Genomic DNA, 24,652 nt, shown 5'->3' with positions numbered 1-24,652 from the left:
CTGGTTGGACTGGTGGTTAGCCACACCAGCGCTTTCACCTGCCTGACTGCTTAAGTCTTACCAGACTTTAAACGGCTCCAAACAAGTGGCAACATCAGCTCACACACTCAAGCAGCTTGGGACAGTCAGGAGGAAGGTAGGGTGTGTCGCTCTGATTTGTTTGGCACTTTTTCATTTGCACCTGGATGAGTGGGATTTGTAGTTTCTGAACAGGATTTTTTTCTCATACATAATATTAAGGTCTTTGTGGACCCTAAACACTCCACATTCTGAGTCTATAAGGAGAGGAGTGAGGTGGTGGTCAGTATATTGTTGCTCGGATTTCTTTCGGGGTGTATTAAGAGTTTAAGTTGCAGAGTAAACACTAATTATCCAACATGGTCACCGAGCTTATTTAGACTTTAGTTTTGTTTTTTGTTTGTCTGCGAGGAGAGTTTTTTTTCGTGCTTTAAAGAATACACTAACATACTGTGAAAAGCTCAGAGTGTCCTCTGTCTTGCATTTTCATCAGCTATATGAATATTATTTCCTGTTTCTCTTGATGAAAAATAACTTTATCTTCCCGGACTTTTCACGTGTTCTGTCATGCTCAACAAAGTACTCGTCGCTGTGTATGCAATTTCGGATTTCAAATGCATTGTATTAATTTCGATTTTTGAATTCTTAATTTTATTTTAATGTAGACGTGACGATTAGTCTCTCTAAATAATTTCGGTTGCTGATGGGATGTATTTTGTTACAATTACATTTATATGCAATGTTTGTCTAAATTTTGGACGTTTGTAAGAAAATGTTGCACATCTTATAATGTAAGTAAGGACATTTCATTTTTATAGCACATTTATGTTGATTGATGTTTACATCAATGCTGTAACTGCAATAAGTTAGTTAATTAACCAATTCGCACTACAACCTGGTTTGCCTCTTACCTGTAATTATTTTTATTTAAGTAACCATTGTCCTTAATGTAAATATGTAAGAAAAATTGTGTATGTTTCTGTTCCGTGTCCTGTCTCTGTTCCCCAGAGTGCTCGATAAATTTTATAATAATAATAATAAGAATAATAATAATAATAATTATTATTATTATTATTATTATTATTATTATTATTATTATTATTATTATTATTATTATTATTATTGCAGAAAATCATTACAGTTATTTTTGTAGTTAGCTCTGTAGTGGTTAACAAGAAACTCTAAACTCACCTTTTACCACGTGATCTAAAACTGAGGCATTTTGAGGCAAGCCAACCAATGTGACTTAAAGTGATATTCTTATGATAAGCAATGACTGTATTGTTTTCGAAATTCTGCCAATATGATGACAAATACTAATATTTTAATATATCACTGTTCAGTTTTTATGTTATTTTAAACGGAATAATTACAAAATAAAAGTTTTATTTTTATATTTCATAGACCATTTAACCTTTAAATGCATGTATGTAAGTATCAGCCTATCATTTATATATGTGCTCAAAGGCAAGACAAGCGGAACTTTAGCCCATCTGCGATGCTTACTTTTTAAGGATAAACTCGTTAATACACACGTTTTTTTCCTTGAGTGGGCTACTAAAAAATACAATTAAAAATAAAGTAAAAATCAAAGACTGTTTAAAGACGCTTTCGTTCTAATTTTGATTTCTGTAGGCTTAAAAAATACGTCTTTATCCGCGTTGTTTGAGATGGCTGCCTTTAAACTTTAAATTCATGATTAGTTTGCTTTATTAATTATCTAATGATTACCGCGGACTCCAGGTTCTCCAGGACCGAGCTTCGAAGTGTTTTTACGTTTCATAAATAGCCTAAAACATAAGAACGTAAGATTATAGCTTTTTTTCTCTTTCACACAGGCTTTAAAATTTGGGTTTCATCTACCTGCAGCTCCTGTATCAGTACCTATCGTTTCAAGTGCTCATTAAAAAGTAAATAAACAACCAAAAAACGTTTCACTTTGCAGAATGATATGCACAACCTCACACTGCTGGGTTGTATTCCCATTGCTGACATTTTAATTCTAAGACTGTTTTAATGGATTTTTGTTAGACTGCATTTCAGTTACTTGTATTTGTCAGCATCAGCGCGCAGACTTCTCTGTGGACGAGGCCAATAAAAAAAAAAATATATATATATATATATTTTTTTTTTTTTTTCACTCTCACACGTGGCTTGTAAACTCGTGGAGTATCCCTGAATAAATTTCCGTCTTTATCATTTATCAGTTATGCAGTAACGCTGCCTGATAGTCATGTCTGCACTGACAACAGCGTCCGTGTCATTTAAAAGTGCTGTCCGGTCTTCTGCAAACTCTTCGTTTCGCCTGCTCGCTGTTTGTGTGCACACCTGCTGTGTTAAAAGTTACCTGCACCCACTCGACCAAGCAAAAAATTCAACTTCGAGGCGAAAAAATGTGTGGCAGCTTCCCAAAATGTTTTGTTTATTTTACATTTCTTTGCCGGGTTGTTTTGTCTTTAAAATGTAAACAAATAAACAGCTTCACGAAATCTGCAAAAACTTCACAGAAATACATTTGAAAACTGGAAAATTATGATTACAAAGTTTAGACGATTCGTTTTTTCTCCGCGGGAAAATGTTGTTACACAAAGGCTATGGCATAAGACTACATCCCAAAAATATGTGTATATTATTTTATCATATGGCAAAGACGAACCAAATTTAGCACTTTTTTCAGTCAAAAAAATGGGGGTAAGTGAGCACATAGGCCCACCTTCGCTTTTATCAGGAACAAATTCAAATTAATTATGTTTATGGCTTTTTCAAAGGCCTCTGTGAGCACTGCTAAAGTAGTGCAAATATCGCCGAGTCGCTACGGAACAAACACATAGCTCGAGTGGTGTCCGTGTGCAACACTGACTGGTGAGGAAAGTCACCCTGGGGGTGACTACGTAATGAGATAACAGCCTAAAATGCAAATGAGACATTTAAGTGGGCACACTGCAAAAAATGATGCGTTTGGAAAGTTGCAGATTACTGCTCCCGTGTTTCTTCAGAACTAAATTTTGTCCTTAATGGTCGAGTTAAATCGTTATTCTTTTCTTCTTCTGCTTCTTCTTCTTCTTCTTTGGTCTTATTTCAGGAGGAACATGAGAATAGAGGGATTTCATCTGCAAAATTCACGCTTAAAAGTTACTAGTTTGGCACTGTAAGTTTGTTGTGTACTTGCAAAGCCATTATAAAGTCAGATAGATACGCATTAGGGTGATGTACAGTATTATGTATACATGGTGCAATACAATTTGATGTAATATAGGGGGGAAATGCTGTTTTTTTTACCATCTAATCCCTCTGTGGTGTGCGGGGTAAACCTGTGTGAAGCCAAAGGCCTAGACTTCCTCATGTTCGCCCCCCAACATGCGCACACACACACACACACACAGAGGGAGAGAGAGAAAGAGAGATAACTATATCCCAAATGTATTTATTTTTTTCCTCGGTTCTATGAACCCAGCTTGGTTCCTTGTTCTTCTTGAATAATTAACTGAATAGTAAAATAATGGTTTAAAGTAGGGGAGACCGGGGATAGTTGTAACATTTTTGACATTTCTGTCTGTAAATTGGAGCTCTTTTAAGGTAGTGGATTCAAAATGTAATGCAAAGTATTTACATGTCTCGGCTATTAAATAGTGCAGCTATTTTCTCTGCAGCACAATTACCCATTGCATGGTATGGTCTCAAACACGAAGAGTGAAATGTTACAATTAACCCCATAGTCTGGGTTAGTTGTAACATATCCTGGGGTAAAATGTAACACAATGAAATAAGGGTACTAACAAAACATTAACATGTAATCTTTGTTTATTCAACACATGAATGCACTTACATCCATTTATGTAGCTCTGTGTATGTGTGACAGAATGCAGAAATCTAGCTTTTGAACATATTCCAACCCCCCAAAAAAGACAAATTATGGAATTTTCTGCAACTGAATATTTAATTAATTTTGGTTGGTCTTCCTTGAGTTTGGCCTCATTGGCTCAGTGGGCATTATAGCCTACAACTCTTGCACCAATTTTGAACATAACAATGAAGCTGAAAAAATGTAGTTGTTCACCAGCATCGCAATTCCATTACTTTTTATCATGGCTTACCTTGGTGTGGTTTGCAAAGTGCTTCAGAAAGATGAGGAAATCTGTTTCTTGCATCCATCCTGACTTATTTCCACTACCAGTACTTCCTACTGGTCCATCTCTGACACAGAGGTCTGCATAATGTATGTGTGGGAACACAAACAGTGGAGGAATTGTGTTGCCAATGGCATTAACCACATATACAAAAGCGACCAGTGAACCTCTCTCTGCTGATGTCGTTGCCCCAACTTGTTTAATATAAGTTAAAGTAATAGTGTGGTAAGTTGTAACATCTGCATTATTGTTACAACTAACCCAGACTGTTGCTGTTACAACTGACCCAGACTCCTATAGCCATGAACTAGCTAACATTACAGCCAACGGCTAAAACATTAGCACTAAAGACCTACACAGAATATATCCCCATAGACATACAAATAACACAATTTAATTTTGATGAGTTTAACTGAAAAGCAAATAATGCTATTAGAAACTGAAATAAAGTAGAAAAACTTACTTTTTGGCATACAAATTACTTTTTTTCGTGTTAAATTGTCTGTGTTTGACAAAATGTGCTGATTTTTCACACGTGATAGCAGAACTGAATTGGGCATGCACAGGATGAGTCACATCATTTGAAACTTAGCCCTGATTGGAGAAATTGGAAGTGTTACAACTGACCCACGTTACAACTATCCCCGGTCTCCCCTACCCAGAGACAAAATTCGGTCGGTAAATTGATATTGTTAATTGCCCAGACATCAGTGCAAGCACAGACAAAACATAGCTTATGATCCTTTTATTAGTCAGTTGTAATAATAAAGAAGGGCAACCTGTTGGCCTATGCCTACTAATGCATGCATGACTGAGCGTCACGCTTGATGAACTTGATTCTATTGTGTGTAGATCTACGGAGAAGAGACTGGTGCTTAACGGCGCACGAATATGTCAATATCAAATGAATTAGAGGCTGGAGACTGGGATCAAGAAGAGGTTTGGAGTGGATAAATAAGAAGAACTGGGGTGTGTACCAGTAAGGAATTATTGCCGCGGACATAAACCAATGCTCTTCCTGCAAAGGCAACACCTCCCCACCTCCCCATCCTCCTCCCTCATAGCCCCACACCGGCACTTCTACGTAGCGGACTCAGTTTCCGCTTCGCACGGTTGGTCAGCGACTCGCAGCGGAGAGTTGGAGAGGGAGCTCCTGAAAAACCAGAGGCTGGGAGAGAGAGGAGGGACGGAGGAGGTGACAGACCTGCTCCGCTGGGAATAGGCTACAGCTTACTGCTAAGTGCCATCGGCAGAGTAGGCTCACAAAACGCACCTCCGCTGTAAAATGCAACAATAAGGCACAGAGCAGCGCCGTGTAGCTGTCAGCGAGCTCCGCGAGGATCTGCGTGGTTTTGACTCCGCTGTGTAGGAACTAACTGAGGGGAGAAACAGTGGGGATTCATGGGGAGTTTGTGCAGCTTCTTCGAGAAAAACGCCTGGATTATCTGATTTTTGATTGATTTCTTATTTTTTGGACGTTTCAAGGCGACACTGCGTTTCTCTGCTGGGCCAGCTGCAGCCTGCGACCTGTTTTTGGTTTTTAGGTAAGCTGATGCTGATCTGAACCGACTGCGTGTACCCACCGTGACTGCATTTCATAACTCGCCCACATCGTAGTAAATGCTACTCCACGTTGCAGGAATCGCAGCTGTCTGCTGAAGTGACACCGTCTGAGTGTAAATGATTTTTTTTTCTTTTCTTTAGGAGGCACCTCTGCGATTTATTTTTGCTTCGATCGCCGCCTCGCAGGGCAATACAGCTCATGTGTTTAGTTCTGGGAGCATGCAGGGGGAAAAAGGCGAGGGCCTGCTTCAGTGTGTCACAATAAAAGTCCTAATAGTTTAGTAATGTTGTGAATATTGAAGTTATTCTCCTAAGAATAACATATGCAGAATAAAATGACCTGTATTTGTGAAAAACACATTGCACTAAGCAATTATTAAGAGTATTAAAATGCTTTGGGTTTAAACGTTTAGCTCATGCCATTAACATGAAGGCTTTCTATCATGTGTGTTATATTTACATATTTTATGCTTTCATTTCTGAGCTATCAAAAAAGTATTTTCACTTGACAAAATAGTAACAGCAAGAACAATAAATGTGATTACACAGTGCAAATGAAGCTTATTTGTGTGTCTCTAAATTCATATTAACACAATGTCCTGAAAGTCTGTCTTCAGTTATCCGGTTAGTTAAGAAGGTCGGGCTGCACACACTGACATCTCTGTTTCCGTCTCCCAGCAGCGACGTGTAGTTTTCGGAGCTCCGGTCATGGCGGACCAAGAGGAGACTTTTGTCCTCCAAAACTCTCCAGGTGGCTCGGATTCGAGAGAATTACAGAGCGATAATAAATCAGAGAAACAGAACGGGACCTCAAGCAAATCCCCGTCATCACAGACAACTTACATCCAGCAGGTCAGTGCCGGCTTGCAGGCCTCACACTCACTGCTTCAGGCTGGAAGCTGCGGATTTAGGGGTCACTTTCACTCATTTGCAGGAAAAAAATAGCCTAGGCGTTTTTGTCAGAAGCAGGCAGATACCCTGTTGTTCTTGGCGTTAAAAATATAAAATATAAATCATGACTTAAAAACAAATATCCGCACAGTGAATGGAGTATTTCTGCTAATTTTAGTTCTTTCGGCGTATATATTTACGCTGTTTGGAGATAGAAATGTGATTGGATCTGATATTTAGTCCACTAGTGATTTTTTTTTTTAATTTGTGAAATGAAACAACTTCAGCAAAGTCTCAGCAAATTTTTCGTTTCTGTTAAGCTTCATAGCGTAACTGTGTGTGTTATAGTTTATAGTCATATAGGGGATACAGATCAATTCTGTGTGGGTTTATGTTCATTGCACATTAGCTTTGACTATTATAAAATCGTGTTTGCTGCTTCAGTTCTCACGGCAAAGGCTGAACAAGTTAAAGGCTACGGTATTATGGCTGGTTTAAACTGTTAATTCATAAGCTTATTATCCTCTGCATTATTTACAGCTTAGCCCTCAGCGTACAACTCGGTTGTCCAAAGTATTTGCATTTTATTTTTTAAAGTGTTTTAATCAAACACTAAATATTAGACCTACAGTTTTGATTTTTTACAACCTCTGAACTCAGAAGGCCTTAAATGCATGCAGACTAGTGCATGACACCTCTATCTATAATGCAACTTTAGAAAAACCATACACACTAGAATGTTTTACTTTGAAGGGAATGGAGGGAATAAAGGTCTACCTGCACGAAAGGGAACTATGGACGAAGTTTCACGAGGTGGGGACGGAGATGATCATCACCAAAGCGGGACGGTAGGAGCATCTAAAACATTTTCATTATTATTATTATCGCGATTAGAAAGATTTCAGTAGAACTAATGGGTTCATTGACTGCGTGTCTGCTTGTTGATGAGGCTTTTAGTTATCTTGGCCGATTTTCGAGCTTAAATATAAACTATAAACCAGACTGGAATTTTCTTGCGTGGGGATCTGGAACCGTACAGAACCACAGAGAAAACACAAGAGCATCTGGTGGACGCTTTAGTGTTCTGCAGCACTACCGGTCCATATTTTAGTCTGGGTGGCCTTGTTGGGAAATGCGATACAGCGAGAGAGCCAACGTGCAAAACGTGCCCCCTTGTGTAAAATGTTACCGATTGTTTCTTTGCGTTGAAATAAAGACATTAAAGAGCATAAGGGCTGCCTTTTGCGTCGTTTTCTCTGTATCCGCTGCAGGTGTGTGTGTGTGTGTGTGTGTGTGTGTGTGTGTGTGTGTGTGTGTGTGTGTGTGTGTGTGTGTGTGTGTGTGTGTGTGTGTGTGTGTAACTGCGTGCAGACACTTCTTGTGATCCAACACGTGTGCAACAGCATGTTGTGCAGGGACCGCGTGAGTGAATGTGTCCTGCTGTCAGCTCCACGGTCGCCCTCAGACTGTATCCAGTCAAAACAGCTCATGTCGCCTGCGTGTGAACTTTTATATGCGCCCATGACTTTTTATGTCAAATAGCTTCGGAGCACCGCTTGCACAGGCTCCTACAAATGAGGAATATTTACAGTTGAATATTGCTGCATTTCGATGTGCTCTCCAGCACGGGCAGAAGGCAGTTGTTTTCTTACAGCTGCAAAAAGTCTCCATTATATTCCCGTCAATCATTTCACTCCTGTTTTTGGCAAGAGATGATATTACACAGCATCCATCCTCGTCCGTTAGCCCTTCCCTTTCACTCGTGGGAGAGCTTAGTGTTTCTCTCCGTGTATGTGTGTGTTTTCTGCAATATGACAGCTACCAAATATCCAAAAGATTTACTAGAGGGATGTTGTCTGGAACATATTGAAAAAACATTTTTATAATGGCTCTTCTCAGATCCAACGCCCTGCCTTGAAAGTAAGATTTTCCTCTCCAAACACCAAAGACGGATATTTATATGTTTTAAATCCTCCCACTTAACCTTTCTCTATGCTTCAAAATATTATTTACTTTTGGTTTGGTTATTAAAGAGTGAATGGCACAGGCTTTATTACGAAAGCATTTGATTTCATATATACATACATATATATATGTGTGTGTGTGTGTGTGTGTGTGTGTGTGTGTGTGTGTGTGTGTGTGTGTGTGTGTGTGTGTGTGTGTGTGTGTGTGTGTGTGTGTGTGTGTTAATAGGTGTGAGTAGTCATGTACTTGTTTTTTTCTCGCGTGTCCACAACACTTTATTTTCCTGTACAGGAGAATGTTTCCCAGCTTCAAAGTGAAGGTCACAGGATTAAACCCTAAAACGAAATACATTCTACTTATGGACGTTGTTCCAGCTGACGACCATCGATACAAATTCGCCGATAATAAATGGTACGTAAAAACATAACACAGCAACGCTTCTCTAAAAGGATTTGCCTTGCCAACATATACTTTTACGCACCGATGAAAATCCGGGTCATTGTTTTTTTTTTGTTTTTTTTTTTTTGGTGTGTGTGTTTTTTTAGTTTTTGATTTAGTTTTTTTTTGGGGGGGGGGGGGGGGGGATCTCAGCTAGTCTCTTTCTTTCTCGCTCTCTCTGGAGTTATTTGCAGCGGGGAGCGTTATATTGTCGTGATGGACGGGAATCGGAAGTGAATATATTATTTCCGGGAGAATTATTAACTGTGTTTTTTCTAATATTTGCCAAGAAATGAAGTCAGCAGGCAGAAATGTTTCTGTCAGTGCTGAGTTTTCTGCGCTGAAAGCAACGAGATAAACTTTTCCTTGCACTGCATCAAAGATTTTTTTCACACGGCTGTTTGTCTAGAGTCGTTCTCCAAGCGGGTCTTTCTTCTTTGTGTCAGAGCCTTTAATATTGCTAGCTACATGCCAATGATGCCACTGAAGACGCATTAAGCACGGCCTAAAACTAATTCTCCCCTCGTTCCACATATGTTGCAAAACAGTGCCTTTAACGTCTAACGTGACTAGAAGCAATCAATATCCGACAATGGCACGATACAGAAGGCTTCCTTATGTACTGAAGTTTAAAGTTAATAAAGCAAAGTTTTGAAAAAGACGTAATCACCCATAGTTTAGAACTTTAAGTGCAGAAAGTCCCATATTGCGCCATTTTGTGCGTAATAATTAGAAACAGTGCCCCACTAATTTAAGTTTTCCGTTTATAATAAAAATTTAATTTATTATTACATTTTATCCACAGTCATTATCTTCTGCTTCTTTCGACTTGTTAGGACCGACTCAGTTGCGGCTAGCATGTGAGTGTTAGTCCAGCAAGTTTCAAAGCGTGTGACTGTGTTGCTGTGTATCAGGTCTGTGACTGGGAAGGCAGAGCCTGCCATGCCCGGGAGACTCTACGTTCACCCGGACTCTCCCGCCACGGGGGCTCATTGGATGAGGCAGCTCGTCTCCTTCCAGAAGCTGAAATTGACCAACAACCACCTGGACCCGTTCGGACACGTAGGTGCCTGCCTGTCATCAATACTATTTAACCACATGATTGCTAACCTGGTGTTGCACTGACCCAAATCCCGAGAATCCGTTAAGGCCCGACGTGTTACATGATGGCACTAAATGCTTATCTGCAGGTCTCTGCATCGCCATTTATATAAAAATCCCTAACATATTATTATTATTATTATTATTATTATTATTATTATTGTTGTTGTTGTTGTTGTTGTTGTTGTTGTTGTTGCTACTCGCAGCTAATTAAAAGTACGTTTTATTGTTTTCTTGAGGTTAAATATTTTACACACATTTTAAATTGATTAAAGATAATGCTCCTGCCTGGTCATATTTTTTAAAGAGAGGCAACCAGTTTATTGATTTATTTATTTGCTTAAAACTTTGCATTTGATCTGTTAAATGTGCATTAAAACTTAAACATAATCTTTCAGTCATTCTTTCACTGCACCTGTGGAGCCCAAACTTTATTAAGTTGCTTCTGTAAAGATGTGTTTTAGTGAAAGTAAATCGTTTGATAAATTCCATCTAACCATCCATCCATCGCTTTGGTGGAGGGTATACGTTTTATTATATAGATACGTTTATATTTTTTATGTTTTGTCCTTTTTTTCCATTTTTTGTTAAATGTAACTTGCAGTGTTAAAATGAATACGAAAATAGTAAGTAATGAAATGCATTCTGATGTTGAAAACGTCACAAAATTAATTTTAAATAGTGAAATAGTTGTGGTGTTCAATTAGATGCAAATACTTCTACCACTACTATACTACTGCTATAATAATAACAACAACAACAAAAACAATAATAATAATAATAATAATAATAGCAATAATAATAATAGTAAGCCTGATATACTTTAAACACAAAAAAAGAAATATAGAGGAAATTTTGTGCCATATGAAGGTTTTTTCTACTTTACTTTTCCAAAGTGGAATCTCCTGAGATTACAAAAAAGTTTGGTGATATTCTGTTTTTACTATTGAACATAATGATGTAAAGGTAATGTTTTGAAGAGTCTCTGTGATCTTTAGATAAATATTCCAGATTGAGACAAATATTTCTTTCTTATCGTGCCATCATCTTATTCTTTAATATGTAATATGTTTGCTATGAAGGTGTTAGTAACATACCTTTTGTAGCACAGTGTTATTATAGCACCCCCTAGGTGCATTAGCCATGGACCTCCTGGAATTCAGCTTGCATGAGTAGAAGAGATCAACTGGGAACTTTTTTAGGAAAAAGGAAAAGGGCAATTGCACCACCACCCACCATCTCCTTCACCCTTCTCAGCAGTAAGAGGCTGTATGGTACCTATTTCCTAGCTTTAACTCCTCATTATTCTAAACTCCCTATCTGGCCTCAGGCTTTTGTGATTCCTGTCTTACCCAAAGCAGAAAGTACAAACATCACTTACTTCATCAACAAATGGGCCCTTTGGCAGCAGGTTTTCATGAAGAAAGGTATCTCGATGGGTACATTTAGGCCTAATTAGATGTCTTTTTGTAGAAACTTTCTTACTAACAGGCTTAGCCATTAAAGGAAAATACAATTATAAATTTGGCAAAGGTTACCTCAACAGCTGGTTTGCTTTCATGAGAAAACATTCCTTAACGCAAGCTGTGTTTGTTTGGTTTTGCTTTTAGAGATGTATTACTCCACAATGCTCGATAGTCCACAAAAAACACGATCTCATTGCATATGACCAATTATTATTATGACCACACACCAATTATTATACTATATATTATTGTTGCCATTATACTATATTCTTATGTATACTTCTGCATCCACTTAAGGTGTTGGTTTCAGTGTGGTAATGAATCAAAGTGAAGCTGGTTTCAGCTTTCAAAGTTACCCACGGAAAAATTAATATGAATTCTAGCACACACAAGCTACTATCTGTCCACATGGCACCTAAAGGAACTGCTCCCTTGCCAAAGCACAGCCGGTGAGATGAAACTGAGTCTCAGTCGGAATGTGAGCAGCACTGTGAATTTTGGGTTAAAGTAAAGTTTGATTGGTTGCAGTGGTTCCTGGCTCGGCCTCTTTCGTGCTGGGAGAGAGCTCCATGGGATTCATAAATGAAGCACTGGTGGCTGTCCAGAAATATACTCCATCAGCTTGTTGGTCCAGCTGGTTGAAATAACTTGTAGATGATTTATAATTACTAGCAGTGAGACATGAGACTAAAACATATTGCTGATGCCGATTAAACCAATACAGGACTGGCCTGAGGTTTTCTTCTAGAAATGTCTGTAAAACATACACGTCAGGGGGCCGGGCAGGACTGAGCTCAGCTTAGGAATTAATCTCAGAGGATGTGGTGCCTTTGTCTTAATGCAAGGTTAATTGTTCTGTTTTTGGTTTGTGACAGTTTTATAACCCATTGAACTGTATTGCATAACCGTGGAGTGTAACCCTCACTCTTAAAACAAATTTGTTATAACAAACATTTTAGTGCGAATCATGAAAGAAGGTAGTTTAAGGAGCTTTGGAAATGTTATGAGAAAATCTTGTAGATATGCTATTTTATTAAGTTTTGTGTAGAAATATAGTGAAGAATAGTGGTTTGAAGTGGGCAGAAGGATATTTGCAAGGAACAGGATTTTTAAATTATACACAGTATGTATAGGTTACACACACATAAGTCATTTTTCTGATATTTTACATATTCGTCGTATGAAAGTGTTGAGGCTGAGGTCTGTTTCACTAAGCAGTTTATTTCAATGGTAATGTGTTTTAGTTGTACCGAAGCTAGGTAATGCATTTTAAAGAAGTGTGTATCTTAAAAGAGATTTATTTAAAGATACAATTATTAATCATAATGTTCTAATTTTGTGAAGTAACTAAGTATATATACTCACTGACTTTAGTTATATTACAGGGTAACAGTTTTGGCTAGCTATTTGGTTTTTAGTTTCCATGAGATTCTACTTACATAAATATCTTCTTTAAAAAAAAAGTTATACATTAAACTGCCCCAAAATGTAAAAATTCTGTATTCTTATTAGTTAAAGGTTAAACTTTGCCATCTGCAACATTATAATTTTTGTATATAGCATATTTAGTAACAAGTGCTATTTTGTTGTAAGTAATTTTATTTGTGATTCAAGTATCTTAAATTTAATCCCTCTGTACTTTGGCTTTAACAAAGTGTATTTGCTTTGTTGCTTGTTATTCATATCTGTCGATACATATCAAAACCTCCACAACAGCACTAGTTTGGTCACAAAATTACAGAATTAAGTGGTGTTTTTTCTGTATCTGAATTCCTGAATAGTTTGTTTTTGTTTCTGTTTCATACCAATCTGTAGTTTTTGCTCTGATGTCTGTCTCAACTCCCAGAATATTTCTCAGTGTTATTTGTCTTACCCATCAGTTTGCTGCTGCACTCGTCTCCCAGTCTTCCCACACATGTTTTGTGCATGAGGGTGGAGTGTGAGGATCACACTGTTTATATTTGAATGGCAGTGTGTGATGAGCAATAGATGGTGGTGTACAAAGACTGCTAATCCTGAAGCTTGGGGAAACTCTCTGATGTGGAGGAACTTGAAAGTAAAAGGGCAGCAGCCCGGGACCCAAAGTGATCCTTCACTATCATTACATGCGATCATCCAGAAGCTAGGGGGGGTTGAGGCAGAGATACAGGGAACCAGGCAGGGCAGTGACTGGGCCACGGAGTTGAGGTGTATGCTGAGTCCCCAGTGGGTGGTCTACAGCTACCCCCTCCTCATTACCACATCCCATCCTAATAGCACAAATACTGGACTTTAGGAACCCACGGTTAGTGGGCCATGCTATTTTCCATGGTGAAATGTGCATTTAGACATCTATGCAACTTCTAATATGTCTTCATGACAGACATTTTTAGCCTCTTAAACCATACAGGGTGCTGTATGACATGTTTGCATCAGTGGACTAGTTGTTGTGGTTTGTTCCAATCTTGGACATATATGCAAACTAAGAAATAAGCAGGCAATGAATGCATGAGAAAATCTGCCATTTACCCTGCTTTTTCTTTGCACAGTTTACATAGTTTCGAGTCGTGTTTTGAAGCCTCATTAATGATTCTAAATATTAAGACATAGGGACTGCTGCTTAACAGACACGTGAAAGAAGTTTTTTTGTTTGCTTATTTTTTGTTTTTCAAATACACCATGACAAAACTGCAATACTGCAAAAATCCACAAAAACAAAAAGCTGCGCCTGCTTATGTAACTGAAGTGATCCACTAAACAAATCCTGACTGATGTTTTCTGTCACTTACTTCCATTAAATAGTTTGCATCTACAAGGTGCATGGCAGGCAGCTGAAAAACACTTTCTCCTGCCCATTACAAAAACCTATTCCAGCATGAAATGAGATCAAGTTCAACTGGGAATTAATAATGGATGACTATTGTATTATCTATGTAGGTCTCTATGGTTCATTCGCCTCTGAGAAAAGACTCTGGGTTATGTCTGTGTAATACTGCAGGATGCCCCCATAGGTACTGGAGGTCAGGGCAATCCCCCGGCTCTTCTCATGCTAGCACTGAGACGCAGGTTCAAAAACACTCTTTCAGATAAAGTATAGAAGGAATGGGTATGGCACCGAATGCAGGGATAAGTCAATTAAAAAGCAATTGCCGTCGTTTTTATTAGAAGAATTTAATGGGAATTAAAATAAAATAAATAAATAATATTTCTTCAAGATTGATGGCATTGACTAACAAAAGACAGGTTCATTCTATTCACTGTAGTTCTCATAGGCTGGTTTAGTAAGGTAACAGAATATAAAGGAAGAGGGCATGCATATGTCTATCTCCTGCATTTATCTGTGTGACTGTCATGAGAAGTGCTGTATAAATAACACGGTAAATCACTGTCACTGCAGTAATAATTACAGTGAGAGACAATTTATATTTTAAAGGGTTTAATTAGAACATTTTAAATCTTTATTCTATTTAAAACACGAGGAATGTTTAAATGACTGTGCTGTAAAAAAAAAAAAAACAAGAAGAAGAATGCAAATTGGTCGACTTTATTTTAAATATCTATAAAAAGGTAAAAATAAAACTTTCATTACAATTTGTTGTTCAATGAAAGTGTTTTAGCCAAACAAGTGTTTTTCAGAAACTATAGCTCAGCTTAGACGTTTTGAGAGGAAAAGTGGATTCCATTACAAAGTAGACAGAATTCGTAAAATTACAGGGACAAAAATTTTTTATTGAGAAGTATAAGCAGACCAGTGCGTTGGTGAAAGTACTGAAATAGACCTTTTGCAAAATAGACTGTAATCTTATCATGTCAGCATGTTGCTCATGCGTAAAAATGGCTAATGTCTTACTAACATTTATTATTTTTATTATTTTTATTATAACAAATATATGGTAAAGTGTTTTCTTACAAAAGGAGATTTTTAATCTTTAAAAAAAAAGCGCACTCAAAAAAAACCCCACATTTGAGGACTGGTAGAATGTATCTCATTTTGTTTAATTTTATTTTTAGAAATGACGCCAAATATATGTGTGTAACGCCACTTTCTCTTTATTGCAGATCATCCTCAATTCGATGCACAAGTATCAACCAAGGATTCACATCGTGAAAGCGGATGAAAATAATGGCTTTGGTTCCAAAAACACGGCCTTCTGCACTCACGTCTTTCCGGAAACATCTTTCATTGCGGTGACATCCTATCAGAACCATAAGGTAAAACCTTGGGGTATTTTTGGATATTTTTATTCATTTATTGTCGCGAAAGGGGCAGCTTTAGGTTTACGTATTTTATGGGGTGGTTAAAATTACACAGTGTTTCAAACGGAGGTAAATATAAAGAGGGAAAAAATCAGTTGTGCAAACAGAACCATGCAGTCTGTTGCACTCTCAAAAATGCCCCCGGTGCAAATGCAGGATTGCGCAAAGGTCGATTTCACATTGAAGTTATTTTTTAAAATGTGTTTATAATTTTTGCACAAATTATTTTTTAATAATAATTTTTTTGTCAATTTTTTATGCAGCTCTTGGTCTTCTGTTGGATTAAAGGAGAGGGGAAATAATAGCTCTTTGAGAGTTTAAAGTTTTTCACTAAAAATCGTTGATATTAAACTCAGCTGCTCGCAGGAAAACTTCAGATTCCTGACTAGAACACGTTTCACAGACCCAAGTCCGTGGCATGATTTTATTATTAAGGCTTTTGTTGGAGATAAATAACTACCTACTTTGAAACAGTTCTAGTAATTATTTTTTAAATTCATTTGTTGGTGTTTGATTTTCAGTCTATTTCAGTGTAGATGAGACTATCACTGCATGCTTTATTTCGAAGCTCTCCTTACGCATTGCTCGTATATAGACGCGCAAAAAACAGATCTCAGTCTAAAAACTTTGAAGATTTAATTACATATACCCGCACAAGGGAAACCAGATTTTACATATGCTATTCAAATGTTTGCCTTTTTCCATTTATTTTCTAAGCTTCTCTTTCTCGGTTAACGACGGAGCTTTAATTAACATTATTGAGTTATAAATTAAGTTTCTTACCGTGTTTAATTGGAAACAGAAAACCTTGGAATCACCCTTGTTTTTCACGTATCTGGAATCTGGAAACTTATAACATCAGATTAGAGTTAAAGATGTGATTTCTTGAGCCGCACAGCCTCGTATTTTCTTTTTGTTTTGTTTTTTTTAAGTCGCCATTGCGTGTTCAGACTTGTGAAAGTAGCAGGAATAAAATTCAATATTTACACTGTCCACATTTCTGGGCGAGGGGAAAAAAATCTTGGGAATACAAATATCTGCAAACAGCATCTGTTTAACATCCTTTAACCATGCAGGCCTATATGTTTTTAGTTTGGGGAATATGGGAGAAAGGGGCGAAAGCTCATAATGTCCCCGCAGCCAATCCAGGTCTCCGGGCTTCTGGGAACAGGAAGCACAAATGACCAACATTCTGTAGAAACCATTCATTATTTTTGAGCCTGTTACTAGGGGCTGAGATCGTAACTGCGGGCTAATTATTAGGGCTTTCCAGACCTGCAGGAAAGAAAGGGGCATTTCGGGTTTCGAGGCTCTTTTTTTTCTTGCCACATTTGTCTAATCAAACAGTTTTAAGCCTGCCAAAAGGAGTGGGCTACGAGCTGCAGGCATCTGTCCAATTCACCTGTTAGACTCTCAGCTAATGAAATGGTCAAAGTCTTTGGTTTCAGCTCTTTCCTGTCGTAGCTGTAATTAAAGCATTTTCTCCAGAAACTGAGGTTTCTGGAGTGGTATGTTTTCTTAAGATTTTTGTGAAACTGGGAAGATGAATTAAGACCAGCTCATATTTTTGTTCTTTTCTTTTTAAAAACAAAAAAAAAAATCTTACTTGAACTACTTCACTTCATTTTGCATCTGGAAATGTGTTTATGTCAGCCTCAGTTATTTTAATGAGAACAGTTTGGACACAGCCTAGTCAAACTACAGCCTTTGAATTTCGACTCTCAAATTATTTTTTCCTTTTTTCCTCCTATCTGCTAATTCTAGTCAGAACAAAATCTTTTGTAAAATATTTAATTTTCTCTCTGTAAACTCAGCTGAGAATAAGATTGTTGGACTGGATAATTATTGGTCTAGGTGTATTTTTGGAAGACATGCAGGGGGATAAAAAGGGCGAAATAGACTCTGAATTTTTAATGCCAAACTTTTAAAATGATGAGACAGTGTATAAATGATCTGACAGACAGCTCGTATTAACAAGAAGCTAGCGAAGTGTCACATGACAGATTTTACAAAGTTTGCTGAAAGTGTCAGCCAGCGTGCACACAAACTTCCAGTCTTGTCAAAAAGCTGGAAGCACACGAGAGCTGCCAGCTAATTACCTGCCAGAAACCACTGCTCACGAGAGGGATATCCCAGGACTGGGTTAAACCACTCTGGGATTAACTTATTGTTTATGGGTGGCTCTGAAAGTAATTTCTGCTTCTATTTGTTTGGTATTGATAGAGACGTTTTTTACCAAAACATTAAGTCATAGAATAAGTCTTATGATTTGTATCTGTCATGCACGAGCCAGCTATCTCCTAAGCTAGACATCATCTAATGTAACATCATAAATTAAGCAATGAAAGATGATTTATATAGACATGTTTTTATTGAACTATTGCACTCAGGAACTCAGCTCAGAAAGTATCTCAGGTTTCTGGAAATATGATCTGTTATTTCACTCTTGGGTAACTTGTGAACACTTACATGCATCCAAAAAAACCCTGTAAAGCCCCGGTTTTCTCCAAAAATACATGTTTAATATTGTCATCATAAAGCCCCTGAGTTGAAGAGGACTTGTCTTGTCTGACAGTCTGGCACACGGCGAAATGCTGCTTTTAAATAGCTGCTATTTCAATGCATGTGTGGGTTGGCTGTAATTGGGTGCTTTTAAACGCAGCTGACAATGAAATGACATAAGCAGCACAACAATTGACTCTTACTGCAACAGTGTATGTTACTGACACTTCGTGTGTTTGCTCTTACAGATAACCCAGCTGAAGATCGAGAACAACCCATTTGCAAAAGGATTCCGTGGTAGCGATGACATGGAATTACACCGGATGTCCAGAATGCAAAGGTAAATGTGGGAAAAAAAACAATCAAAATACACGTTATTCTTGCTTGCTTTTCTTTTTCTTTTCTTTTCTTTTTTTCATAGATCCTGCTTCTGATATATGGAAATACTGACCCATACTAAATGTTGTGAAATGAGTAGATAAATGTTACCTCAATTAGGCAGGGATTACTGACATCCTGGTCACACTGTCACTTAACGAGCCCCACTTTAATCCCTCAATCACCCAAATGCAAACCAGTCGTATGTGTTATTTTCAGTGAGTGTTATTTTCAATGATGTAAGTGTAGTTCTTGATAGTCAGCCAGTTTTCATGCTGAAGACTTTTATGGCTGATCTGGCAGAACCTCTGAAACACAAATGTAACATCTCTCTTCCATAGAGCTCTTTCTACCAGGATGTTCCAACTCCTTATGTGGACTGTGCTGTGTGTGTGTGTGCAGTGTATATATGTGTGTGTTGGTGGTGTGTGTGTGTGTGTGGGGGGGGGGGGCACGCATTTGTGCTGAACTGGTGGTGTCTCTTGGTCAGGCAGCCAAGGCACTACACGACCACATTGATCTCTCCCCTCCCTCGCTCTATTATTCAGTCCAGATGAGGAATGGAGTATGAGTCCGTACTGCGTGGAAAACACTTTTTCAAAGGAGAAAATCTGGTTTTGAAAAAAAACAACCCCCTTTGGGCAGCCAGTTCAGACTCTATGTGAATTCAAATGAGGAGGGAAAAAAAATCCCAAATCAGACCAAACAGGAAAGGTTGTTTGGCATTTCCATAAGGTGTTAGAAGAATGCATCCACTCTAAAACCTTTACTCTGATGCACAGAATAATGATCAAGTACCTCACAATCCGTGTTGCAGTAAAAAAAGAAGTAGCTTTATAAAAAACCGCATGCCTGATTGTACTAGACGCACGTTAAATTTCTTTAAGTAGGTGCGTTCCACGAGCTAATGAAACGTTTCAAGTGAAATGCATTTCAGCTATCAAAACTTGTAAATCTATAGAAGCTGGTGAGAGTCCAAACCACACTATCAATCTTTCATGCCTTTGTCCAATCCTGCAGAGGACAGTAAGCAATGCACGTCTGCTCTTGGTTACAATATCAAGGGGAGAGCTTATTGCAAAACCAGGTCAGGTTTTCAACTGAATCCACCCCTGATATCAAAGAACTAGAAGTAGCAAAATGATCTATTGATGGATCCTGAGGATTTATAGGGGCAAAATATTTTGGACTGAATATCCCCCCCACCCCCCAGACGTTTTTCTCTGTGTCCTAAGTGGAAGTAAATCACTGATGGTGATCCTCGTTGGTTGTCTTTGACAAATGATCTTATGATGAAATGCGGAAGATTAAAATAGTTCTGCTTTGTTGACAGCAAATTATAGTTGAAGATAATAACTAACAACTGTGATCGTTTGTGTGTGCACGTAGTACCAAGGAGTATCCAGTAGTGCCTCGCAGTACAGTGCGGCAGAGAGTGGGCTCCAGCCAGAGTCCATTTAGCGGGGAGGTCCAAGGCCTGGCCACACCAAACAGCCTGAGCTCCCAGTACTCCCAGTGTGAAAATGGTGTCACAAGCAGTTCACAGGACATGCTGCCCCAGTCGGGTTCCTACCCCCTGCCTCATGAGCATGGCCAAGAGTACCACTGTATCAAGAGGAAAGGTAGGTGAATCTTTTATTTATAATATTTTTTTTAAATAAATGTTTATTCTTGAACACATCATGTGTGTACATGAAGATTTGTAAACTAAAACAAATGACGTGAGATGTGTTACGTTAAACAAAGAGTAATTTAAAATATAGTGTCTGCTATTTAATATTGCTATATGTCATGTACAACCCCAGTTCTAGAAAATCTGGAATGCCATGCAAATAAACACAAAATGCTTTTATTGGAAAGTCTAATAAAGCTACATTTTCTTCACAGTAGAACATAGGAAACATGTCAGATGTTTAAACTGAGACATTTCAACATTTCATGGAAAAATACAAGCTCATTATGAATTTGATGGCAGAAACATCTCTCTAAAAAGTTGGGATGGGACAACAAAAGGCTGGAAATGGAAGTGTTACAAAAAAGAAACAGCGTGAAAGGAAAATGAGGAAAATTTTACATAAGATCCTAATTAGGCTAATTGCCAGAGGTCAGTAACATGAGTGGAGATTAAAAAAATAAAAGAGCATCCAAGAGAGGCAGAGAAGCCACATCAGCAACAAAATGCATGTACAAATTAGGAGCAATTTCAGAATAGTGTTCCTGAATGTAAGGCTACAAAGACTTTAAAAGTCTCATCATCTACAGCCCTACTGAATCAAAAGATCCGTAGAATCTGAAGAAATCTCTGTGTGCAAGCAACAAGGCAGAAGATCAATTGGATGCCTGTGATCTCCGGGCCATCAGGCAGCACTGCATTAAAACAGGCGTGATTCAGTCATGGAAAAAATTGCACTTCTAGAAATCATTTTCTGTGAAAAGAGTTCATTGCACCATCCAGAGTTAAAGGTCTATCATGGAAAGAAGTACCCATATGTGAACATGATCCAGAAGCATTGCTGTCTTCTCTGAGCCAAGGTTCATTTAAAATGGACCCAGGCAAAATGGAAAAGTGTTCTGTGGGCAGCTGAATCCAAATTTGAAATTCTTTTTGGAAAACATGGACGTCAAATACTGTGAATGAAGGTGGAGAGTGGCTGTAGAGGCAAAGCCTAGGTGTTAAGCACGGTACAAATCTCAGAAGCCTTCATCTATCATCGTATGGACATGCATCACTGCCTATAATTGGCAGCTTGCACATCTGGAATGGCACCATCAGTACTGAAAGGTAGATACAGGTTTTACAGCAATTATGCTCCAATATATTTAGCACAACAATGCTAAACCCGAACTGTATCTATTGCAACAGTATGGCTTCATAGAACAAGAGTCCGGCTGCTCAACCGGGCTTGTTCAGCAGCTGATCTCCTGAATTCCCTCATATGTACAGACTGTCGTTAAAGAAGAGGGGATGCTACACAGTGGTAAACATAGCCCTGTCCCAACTTTTGTGAAACATGTTGCTGCCATCAAATTCAAAATGAGCTTTTCTTAATAGTTTTCTTAATGTGGCACATGTTCTCAATTAATCATTTGATATGTTTTCTGTGTTCTACTGTAAATTAAATACCAGTTTATGAGATCTGCAAATCATTGCATTCTGTTTGATAACAGTTTGTATTTTCCATCTCCTGAATAACACAATTGCTCACCTTTCTAATTCCACCTGCAGTGGATGATGACTGTCACTCAGGAGATCACAGCTACAAGAAAGCATATCTGGAGAGCTCATCGAGTGAGGAGGACCATTACTACCGCCCTGTTGGCTACGCTCAGAGCCTCAGTCTCTCCGGTGGGCCTTACCGCAGCGAGTCTAGCCAGCGGCAGGCCTGTATGTATGCCAGTGCCTCGCAAAGCGCTGAGCCTGTTCCCAGTTTGGAAGACATCAGCTGCAACACTTGGGCCAGTGTATCACCCTATGGTAGCTGTTCTGTCACCACCATGCAGCCCATGGATCGACTGCCCTACCAACACTTCTCCGCTCACTTCACCTCAGGGTCTCTGGTGTCCAGACTAGGTGGGGTGGGAGGCCACGCCTCTCCACAGCTGGGTGATGGCCACCACGCTGCAATGTACCAGAGCTCTATGACCCATCAGACTCTGGGCCGCCAATGCAGTCCCGGGGCTGGGATCCAATCACCAGCAGCCAGTCTGCAGGGAAATGAGTACCTGTATACACATGGCATACCACGTACACTATCACCACACCAGTACCACTCTGTACATAGTGTAAGCATCATGCCAGAGTGGAGTGAGAACAGCTAAAGAAGTTGTTTCTCTCCCCCCCCTCCCCCCCCCCCCCCCACTCTATAAATACGGTACAAAAAAAAAACACAACAAAGGACCAAAACAAGGCAGTGTGTAGATGAATTTATATTTATATTTTTTTAAAAGGTCTTGCTGTTCATCCTAAAGAGACCAGTGTTGGTTCACAGTGGATGTGCATAGTAGGATGGTGCTGACTAGAAGAGAAGGCATCTTATCACTTACCTTGTTGTGACAGCATGTGCACTTATAAACAAACAAACAAACAAAGAGGAGCTGGACAAAAGCAGAAGCAAAGACTGCTCAAGAGCAGAGCACGCAGACACAAAAGCGAAGGTCAGAAATGCTTCAGAAGCATGTGGTCCGCAGGTCGACTGCGAACTCGTGTGGCGGTGCTTTTTCTTGGATGTCCGGATTTTTAGTCAGACCATTAAATGTGTTTGCAACCACAAGTACAAAGCTCTTTTTGGACTATATAACAAATTTGTGTAAAAAAACAAAACAAAAAAAGGACACTTGTCTTCTGTTATATTAGCCCAAGTTCTCATTTTTAAAATAGTTTTTATAGTTAACAAGTTACATTGTAAAATTGTTATAACTTAAACCATGAATAAGCAAGTGTGAGCCTTTGTTGTAGCTCTTGCTTACTCTTAAATCTGTCAAAAGGGTTTTTTTTTTTTTTTTGTGTTTTTTGCTTTGTTTTGCTTTGTTTTTTCGTTTTCGCATATTTACATGCACTTCAAAAACCTTATATTAATTTAATGATGTGAAACGTGACAGAATAATTGTTCATTCGTGCCCAGACGTTTCAGGCAGAAACTGCCCTCACCACATGCAACGGTGTTACAACCAAGCAGCAGTACTGAAAAACTGATACTGACCATGTTGAGAAGCAGAACCGCAGAACTTACTCTGGTAATGATTGTGATTGACCTTGGTAGCTAATTAAATCAAGATTTAATCAGGAACTTGTATAATTTCATTGCAATGTGCACAGCACTCCAGTGTTGAGAATTCAGGAAAAGCCCTAAAAAATCTTTACACCCACATTGCCCACAGGCGTGTACTCACTACTATAAACTCCACTCGCAAAAGACAATGAAAATGTATCAACATATCATCCTCTTTTTCCCACGTGGCATGATCGAAAAACTAGCAAAAACAGAACAATGATAAGAAATCCAAAATTCTGTGTCAGCATCCACTAATAAATATACATTTTTGTTAATGATAAAAGTAGGTTACATAATATAATTAAAAGAATTTGACCCCGAGTAATCACATGGCCAAAACACAACCCTACAGTATCATTTTTCATTCATGCTGTGTGTTTGTGGCCTTTTTTGTGGAGTTCTTCTTGCCTCAGCCTCATTAATGCATCGTTGAATGTGTTAAATGTTTGATTACAGCTATTTAACAGTTGGAGATCGAGATGTAGTTAGCTCTACAATACGCAAACTCACAACTTCAGACAAAAACAGCATTCTTTCTCCACCAAATGTATTATTACAACAGCAATATTATGACTGATGCAATTAAAGTGTTCTTCTGGACCTACACACTATTATAACTACATTATTACAACTTTCAGGAAAATCATTATGAGTTATAATCCCTGTTGCAGAGGGCTAACATTCTGCCATCAGTAAAGAATGTCCAAAATGTCTTTCCAGTGCTCCGGACACACAATATTATAGTGGAACTCACTCCACTGAATGTGTTTGTATGTTCTCTATATGTTAAATCATACTATTTTTTATTTACATTGTCAAGAAATCAAAAAATGTAAACATTTTCTCCACTCAAGTGTTTGATATTTTACCCATTTGTTACCTGACAGTCAAGAATGGCTCATTCCACAGCACTTTGTTATGCTGCCAAACCCATGCCACAGTCTACGTACTCATGGAGGAAGAGCTCATTATTTATTTGGACTGTGGAGCCTATACTTGGCGTAAGCTACACTACAAAAAATAAGGTTCTTGGTTGATGGTGAACTGTTGTGCCTCACTCACATCCATCACAATCATCTGAATATGTTGAAACTTACTGTAGTAAGCACTACAACATCAGATAATTTGACAAAGCTTTTTGTAACTGCAACACCATCAAATCTTTTTTTTTTTTTTTTTGGGGGGGGGGGGGGGG

At 38.4% G+C, this 24,652-nt stretch overlaps 1 protein-coding gene across 3 annotated transcripts; it reads left to right on the top strand.

The window, feature by feature from the left end:
* tbx5a (T-box transcription factor 5a) lies at nt 1-24,633 on the top strand. Of its 3 annotated transcripts, none has more exons than XM_086300784.1 (9): nt 1-136; nt 6,387-6,560; nt 7,353-7,447; nt 8,856-8,975; nt 9,917-10,064; nt 15,608-15,760; nt 18,556-18,647; nt 20,075-20,307; nt 21,912-24,633. In XM_086300784.1, the coding sequence occupies exons 2-9, from the start codon at nt 6,417-6,419 to the stop codon at nt 22,502-22,504; spliced, it is 1,578 nt and encodes a 525-aa protein (XP_086156910.1). In that variant the 5' UTR covers nt 1-136; nt 6,387-6,416; the 3' UTR covers nt 22,505-24,633. The 3 variants fall into 3 exon arrangements, with proteins under 3 accessions (XP_086156910.1, XP_086156909.1, XP_086156908.1); XM_086300783.1 differs by lacking the exon at nt 1-136 and adding an exon at nt 5,236-5,689 and having other exon boundaries at nt 6,390-6,560; XM_086300782.1 differs by lacking the exon at nt 1-136 and adding an exon at nt 5,236-5,689.
* Nucleotides 24,634-24,652: the final 19 nt, after the last annotated feature.

This window comes from Aulonocara sp. 'chitande type north' Nkhata Bay, linkage group LG7 (genome assembly GCF_057382095.1).
Source record: "Aulonocara sp. 'chitande type north' Nkhata Bay isolate Kocher_YH1m ecotype deep benthic linkage group LG7, A_spYH_male_GT1.1, whole genome shotgun sequence".
NCBI lineage: Eukaryota > Metazoa > Chordata > Actinopteri > Cichliformes > Cichlidae > Aulonocara > Aulonocara sp. 'chitande type north' Nkhata Bay.
The sequence above is the reverse complement of the archived record's forward strand: the minus strand, read 5'-3'. Positions and strand labels throughout refer to the sequence as shown.